This window comes from Antechinus flavipes, chromosome 2, assembly GCF_016432865.1.
Source record: "Antechinus flavipes isolate AdamAnt ecotype Samford, QLD, Australia chromosome 2, AdamAnt_v2, whole genome shotgun sequence".
NCBI classification, from domain to species: Eukaryota; Metazoa; Chordata; class Mammalia; order Dasyuromorphia; family Dasyuridae; genus Antechinus; species Antechinus flavipes.
In genome coordinates, this window is record NC_067399.1 from 640,995,611 (window position 1) to 641,003,427 (window position 7,817).

General features: G+C 45.1%; 1 protein-coding gene across 1 annotated transcript in view; it reads right to left on the reverse strand.

The window, feature by feature from the left end:
- Positions 1-7,817, reverse strand: part of LMAN1L (lectin, mannose binding 1 like) — a 35,567-nt gene extending 27,750 nt beyond the window's left edge. Inside the window, exon 1 of the mRNA XM_051973841.1 lies at positions 7,646-7,817. Coding sequence (XP_051829801.1) covers positions 7,646-7,817 — 172 coding nt within the window. The remainder of the gene's footprint in view (positions 1-7,645) is intronic.

Sequence of the window (7,817 nt, forward strand, 5' to 3'; positions counted from 1 at the left end):
CCAAAGCACAGTTCAAAATCTTAACTCTGTCTCTAGATAGAATCTGATCTCTATCCTGTCATTCCCCTGAGTCATTACTGCTCTCTTTCTATTGGAATCACTTTAAATTGACATTTCTTGTACAGAATATAAATTCCTTCAGGGTGGAGACAGTTTTGCATCCACTTTGTGTCTAGCACAAAGTCTGGCACATAATTTGTTGTTGTTCAGTGTTTTCAATCATGTCTGATTCTTTATGGCCCCATTTGAGTTTTGGTGTGTGTGTGTGTGTGTGTGTGTGTGTGTGTGTGTGTGTGTGTGTTTTTTTTTTGTAAAGAAACTACAGTAGAGAGGAGCTAGGTGGTACAGTGAATAGAACACCAGCCCTGAGGTCAGGAGGACCTGAGTTCAAATGTAACCTCAGACATTTAACACTTCCTGGCTGGGTGACCCTGGACAAGTCACTTAACCCCACTTGCTTCAGGATTAAAAAAAAGACACTATTGTGATTTGCCATTTCCTTCTTCAGCTCATTTTATAGATGAGGAAACTGGAGCAAACAGGTTAAATGACTTGTTCAGAGTCACACAGCTTGTTAAGTATCTGAGGCCAGATCCTGTCTCCAGATCTGGACCTTTATCCACTGTGCCTCTAAGCTGTGGCTCATATGGGCAACTATGAGCCCCAAATTTTCATTGTTGATATAATCGAGTAAAAAGTCAAACTGCAAATAATTAAACACAGATTCATAGGTCACCCCACTGGAGACCTCCTTCCAAGTTGACAGTGAACCATTAATGACTATTCCTTGAGTCCAACCATTCAACTAGTTCCAAATCCATCTAATTATACTACCAGTTAGGCCACAAATCTATCTTTTCTTTAGGAACATGAGAGACCTTGGCAAATCTTTTACTAACCAACAATACCCAGAGTTTAGCAGCTCTGTCAAAAAGAGGAAAAAAAAAAAAAGGAAAGAAAAGAAAAGAAACAAGAGGAGTCTGGAATGAGCTGCCCTCAATGAAATGGTACTAGTGCTTTGTAATCACTGTCTCCTTCCCAGAGATGTGCACCATCCATCTCTTTAATAACACGTTCTGGGATTTTGCTAAGAATCAAAGTCAAGCTCCCTGCCAAGCTCCAGTTTGCAGATTACATCTTTTTCCCCCTTTTACAAATCGTGCCAACAATTGTCCTCCCATCATTAGTGATCTTTCCAAGATCATTAGCAGTGGCTCAGCCATTCATGACATCTGCCCATTCAGTCAGTACCTCAGCACGTAGTTCACGTGGACCAGGTGACTTCAAGGACGGCTAAGTGCCTCCTTACTAACTCCTTACTTCCCTTGGGTAACAACGCCTGATCGGCCATTTTTATTCTCTGCTCTCCTGTTCAAGGGTCATTCTCCCCGACTGAGAGAGCAGGCAAGATAAATCAAATTGAGCAGCTCTACCATTTCTCCACCATCACTCACTGTCATCCCCTATTCCATAAGCACTGGATCTTTCCTTTTTGTTTTTCTTCCTTTCCTCAATAGAGCTTTAAAAACTCTGGGTGATTATTCTCCACCGGTTTCTTTGCCAATCTCAGCTTATTCTTATCATTAGTTTTCCTGAGATTATTATTACATCCCACCTATTCATCAGGAGTTACCCAGCCTTGTTTCTATTTTGTGTTCATCTCTCCAAAAAAAAAACAAAACAAAACATAAAAACGTAGTGAGTGGATATTTTCTGCCGACAACTCTCCTTTTCCCTCCCCATAAGCATGGTTTCTGTATGTGACTTTAGATTCTCATCTTTAAGACCTCATCCCTCTCACAGAAAGGAAGTCAACCTTGCCTTTCCCCAGACCCTCTGAAATCTTTTCCAATATCTATGATCCATCTCCCCTCTCACAGCTTCTAAGATGAAGTAGTCATTTTCTCCTTAGGGTTTTATTTCCATCGCAGACACCAATTCCTCGGTATTAGTTACAATCAGATCCAGGATAGAATTTCCCTCTTGTTGGTTCTGGCACATTTTGAAGGATGAAATTATCATTAAGGCAAGGCAAGAGAGGATTAACGGCTCCATTCTTGGCAGAGAATGCTCCAACAGATGTCTGGGAAATGGGAGGCTCCCCCCCAAAAAAAAGACATAGTTCCAGCTCTTGGGGAAGTCACAGCATAATTAGAGAGACGAGGCTTACATATGAAATAATGAGGGCAGATCAGGGCTGGGAGGAACCTCGGAGGGCAGCTAGTCCAAACTCCTTTTACAGATGAGAAAACTTGAGGCTGAGAAAGGACAAGCGACTGTTCAAGGTCACGGGAGGTAGTGGTTCAGACCAGGATTCAGTAGATCAAAGAAGCAAGGGAAGGAGCACCACTGGTTAGGGCAGGGGATAATCGAGGAGGACTTACTAGAAGGGATGGCCTTGAAGGGTGGGTAGATTTTCTGGAAGGGGAGATGAGAAAAGATAGCCTAGCTTGATGGAAATAGTTTGAGTAACGGTTCAGGGGTAAGAGTCAAACACGAATTTATTGAGATAATCTTCTTTTGTCAATTACTAGTACTGTGGTCTAAGGTGGAAACATGGCGGCAACAATTAAACAATCTCTTCCCTCAAAGAGTTTACATTCTATTGGGAGGAAAGAATATAGATACAAATCATATACAAAGTAGATACAGATACAAATTATATACAAAGTGAATATGAAGGGATGGGGAGCAGAAGTGGAGGTGGGGGAAAGGACAAGAATAATTGGGAGTTTCAGGAAAGTTCTCTTTGTAGGAGGTGACAGCTGGCATGCGCTTTGAAGGAAGCTAAGGATTCTAGGAGGCAGAGAAGACAAAGGCCCAGAGGTAGGAGACTGAACGTAATATACAGGGTCAGGATGGAGGCCATTTTGCTGGCGTGTATTATGAGAGTAGGAGTAATGCAAGTCTAGCCTGAAAATATAGCTGGAGTCAGGTTGTGAAGCGCTTTAAATGCCAGAGATTTATATTTCATCCTAGAGAGACTAGGGAGCAATCGAAGCTTCTTGAGCAGAGAAGTATGATCAGAACTGCGCTACCTGAACATACATTTTGCAAATAGATTGGTGGGAATAACAGAATTGGCGAGACCAATTAGGGGGCTACTGTAATCATCCTGGTGAATGGGTGGTCGGGAGTTTCTGATCTGGGATGGTGGCTGTGTGAATGGAAAAGAGAGGATGGGGAAGGAGAGAGGAGGTGATTAGAAACAGAATCATTAGGAGTAAGAATCCGATGGGTGAGGGCAGAGGCTGATGACAGAACAGGATCAATGAAGTGCATGTTGGAGAGAGTCCTTGGGAGATGAGCATGATGGGCCGGGAAGCCTAGACTTGATTTTTTGGGAGTAAGCCCCTAGGATTTCTGGATCACATTTCCTTCTTTTACCTGAAGAGTGGGGAGTGGGCCTTTCCTGGCAGAGAGAGAAATTAAGGCAGATGGGGGTATGTGGTCAGCTTCGGGATCTGGGGTGGGGGGACTACAGAGATAAAAGCATCACCTGTTACACAGAATGATTAAAGAGCTCCCTCCTTTTACGGAGAAAGAAATCAAAGTTCCTAGAGGGGAAGTCAATTACCTAGAGATCAATGTCAATTTAGGGATATGACTCTCAGTGTGCTCTCTGGTACTCTCCTGCCCCATCAGAAGTTAATTCACATCACTCTGCTAGGCTCTTCACAATTTGGCTCCAACCTATGATGAAGTTTCATCTCATATGGGTCCCCTTCAAACAAACCGGGTCTCCTGTTCTACATCCAATTGTGTCTCACTTTTATTCCTTTGCAGATGTCCCTTTCACTCTCCACAACGGAGATATACTCCCTGCCTTCCAGGTTGAAGTCCCATCCTTCCTCTGAAGCCACCTCTGGTGACAGGTCCCTGAAAAGGTGATTTCCCTTTCCTGAGCTTCCTTTTGGTGATGGCTTGGCTCTTTCCTCAGAATTTATCTCATGCAGCCATTCACAAAAGGCTCCTTTTTCAGGGACAGCACAAGATTAAGACAATTTTCATAAAACTACTAAGATGGTCTTTGCCTCTGTTTTCCAAGTGCGTGTCTGTGTGAGGCTAGATTTATTCATAAACTTTAATCAGAATGACATAGCGCAACAAATTGTCTATAGAAACAGAAAAGAGTATCCGGCAATCTTCCGTTAAACCAGACATTAAAGCGACTCATGAAAAAAGTTAAAAAAAAAAATGCTGTTCTCACCAATTGACAAAAATATGTTATTTATATGAACATATAATGGGGTTGTTCTTAAATTTAAAAAAGTATCCTTTATAATTTCTAAAATAGTAAATATGGATATAACCTACTTAAGGAAGATTTTTAGAATATAAAGGGATCCTGAGACTAAACATTTGAGAAGCACAGGTTTGGAGAACAGAAGGCCGGCCTTAACGCTGAGAAAAACATGGGTTTCCGGTCCCCATTCTGATGTATCCTGGCAAGACACTTAACCTCAGCGTTCTAGGCAGCTGCGGAAAAGGTCCCAGCCTGCATTAGTATAGGGAATTTCCTCACTTGAGAATTTTCTGTCATGCAATCACAGGTATTGTCCCTATCCCTGTTTTTGGTGTCATAATTATTTCTGTCCTTGTCACCCACGTCCCCCAACCCTACTCTCTCCCTGAGAGTGAAAGGCCCTCACACCCTGAGCTGTCTAAACTAAGCATCTAACCAGAGCTGTAACTAAGGTGAGGGAGACAGGTTTTGTGCCAGGAAACCAGATTTAGAGGGCAAAAAAACTTAAGAGAAGCTGATAACATTTGTAGGCTTTCAGCAGCAGAGATAATAGAGCTCGGCGCCTATTAAAATGGTAGCAAGTTAGTTAAAAATAGGAAAATACCAGATGAAGGACTGGGGTAAGCTCTTCCTTATAGTATAAGCAGCAGCCTCTCCTTTGCTGGAAAATATCATCAGTCCTAGATGGATTAGCTTCCTCCTCCTCCCCCCAATTAAGTGACCTCTAGTCTACTCCCCTCCCCTTGTCACTTAGCATAAAGTTCCTAATTATGGCACTGTACCTAACTTGGAGCTTTGCACATTGTAGCAATTTAGTTGTTAATAATTATTATTAATTAATAATAATTGCTTGTTTGCTAATGCAAAGTCCTTGTGGTCAAAGACTATTTTTATCTTTGTATCTCCAATGCCTAGCACTATGCCTGACACACAGTAACTGCTTAATAAATGCTCATTTATTAATGGATTTTCCTTCTTTTTATTTATTATTCCTTCTATTTATTCTTTTCTTTGTATTGTAAAATACAAATTGCTCTGGAAATAGTAACATTTATGGGAGATCCTAATAACGTTCACCAAAACATGGTTTGTGTGTGTGTGTGTGTGTGTGTGTGTGTGTGTGTGTGTGTGTTTACTGTTTGCTGCTAAAAGAAGAAAAGGATGGGGCCAGGCTGGCCCAGATCAGGGCACTGGGCCTGGCTCATTACACATTTAGAGGGCCAACCTTAATTGAGAAAGGAGATGTTGCCAGCTGCCAGTCTGACCACAGTCCTCCCTTCCGCTGATCCCTCCTGCCCCCAGCCATGTGCCAACCTGGAAGCTGGCAGAAGTCCCAGGTCTCTGTCATTAGTGTCTCCCCCTCCCCCTAGTTGCTGCCAGCCCTTCCTGGAGATCTTACTAATCCTTGTGTTTGCCCTTGGGAAAAGCTGCTGAGAACAAGGGAAAGAACATGGGCATGGAGAGGGCCCGAGCCAGTCACCATCCTACAGATGAGTAGACCTGGGAAGAACTCTGACTTGGGGCCCAGAGAGAGGAAGCAGTCAATGAGTGCCATAGCTGAAACCAGACTTGAATGTCCAGTCCGTGGTACCTCTCTAGGTCTTGGGAACAGTTTTCAGGAGCCCCCCTGTCCCCTGGGATGGTCCCTGGGCTGCTCCAGCCCTTCTCCTCAATCTGGGAAGGATCCCCTCCTGAGACATCAGGACAGGTGTAGAAATCTGGTCCCACTTGAGTCTCCCCCACATTGGAAGGGACACAAAAATCAGATTTCCCTTCTCTCGTCTGGAGGAGAGGAAGAGACTAAAGTGCAATCTGTCTGGACCTCAGTTTCTTTAGTTGTAAAATTTGGATTAAATGATCTCCAAGAGCATATCCATGTCTAAATCTGGGTCTTATGTTTCTATTTGGGATTCAGTGGGAGCAGGAAGGCACCAACCACCCTGAGGAGGTTCTGTACAGGACTGCTTTTACCCCTGGTGGAGGAAAAGGTTACTTCTGCAGTGTGATTTTAGGGACTCCGAGACGGTCCTATCCCCGAATATATTCTTGCTCCACAGTGTCTGAAACCCCCATTAGAGCTGCCTCTATTCAAAGTCAAAATCATCTGCTGCAGAGCCTGCTGGGAGGACTTAGTCCCTCACACCTCATCCAGGAGGAGTCCCTGGAGCTTGACCCAGACCGGAGAGTAGGCTGGGAATGAGCATTCCAGGGGAGAAGGTTGTCAGACATTTCTCCCTGACCTGTGGGCTGGGGAAGAGGCGGCCAGGTTGGCTGGGAGATGGTGGCTGGAGACAACCGTGAGTGAAATGGCTTTAGCATTACTAGGGTCCAGATTCCGAGGCCAGGAGGGGATGTGAAGCCTTCCTAGTTGTGGGGGAGCCAGGATTGGCAGGAGAGTAGGAGTTTGGGCCCCTCCAGAGTCCTTTGGGAAGCTGGGCCTCCCCAGAACAACTCAAGGAAGGACCTGGACGTTAGAGAAGGAGGTAAGGAGGCTGTTCCTGGGAGAGGGCCAAAGCCCGTGATTACAAAGCAGCCCTAGAGAGATTCTTCTAACAGGAAGGGTCTAGGACACAACATCTTCGGGCTCCTCTTCTAAGCCCTCATTCTGTGATCTTCAAACCACACTCACTCCTCCCAGGTACCAGAACAGGAAGTTGAGGTAGAAGGGTAGAGGGTGGGGCAGAAGGGAAAGAGGCAGAAAGAAGGGATAAAAGGTGAACTTGAATCAAGAGACAGGCTGGAATCAGACTCTCCGGCATAATGGCTATATGACCTTGGCAAGTCTTAAAACTCTCTGGGTATCAGCTTCAACCTGCTAAATTATTCTCAAGACAGCCTAGCCAATTATGTGTGATGTTGGGAATTACCAAGTTGAAAAAGTAGAGGCAGGGGAAACTGAGGCTGAGAGAGTGAGACTGTGATATGGTCAGCTGGACCTGCAGCTAGTTGGGCCCCAAGTCCATTGTGGGCCAGTGGTACAAGCAAGACCCTAAGTATGACCTATAGCTCCTGCCTCATATCATTATTTGCTGGTCAAATCACTTGGCTCTTGTAGAAATCTAAAAAGCTAGGGTCTGGCCCTTGAACATCAAGTTCAGTTCAGATAAAGCTCGTTTCTGGCCCCCTGGCACAGGTTGGCAATGCCAGGTGAAAAGCCGAGTCCTGGAATGGCCTTTCACTGAGAATAGACAGCTCAATACCCCCACCCCTAACTTAGAGGATTAGAATCCTTCAGAGGCAGAAAAGCACCCGAAGATTTAGCTCTCGTGGAACGAGAGGAACTGGCGCCAAGTTGGGGAGGGACTCTGGGGAGGGGGATGGCCCTCTCAGCATCTTTCCCCACCCTCTCTGAGATTCAGGCCCGGACCCTCCCCCATCCCTTCCCCATCATCCCCTAACCTCCGTGGTGGCTCCAGAAGGGGATCTCTTGCCCGGTGATCGCCAGTCTCGGCCCTTTGAAACTGAATTTGTATTCAAACCTTCGGTGCCAAGGGGGCGCAGCCTCAGTCTGGCTATAGGAGGGCAGCAGGATCAAGAGGAGGCAGAGGAGAGGAGAGGGCCCAGACTCCAT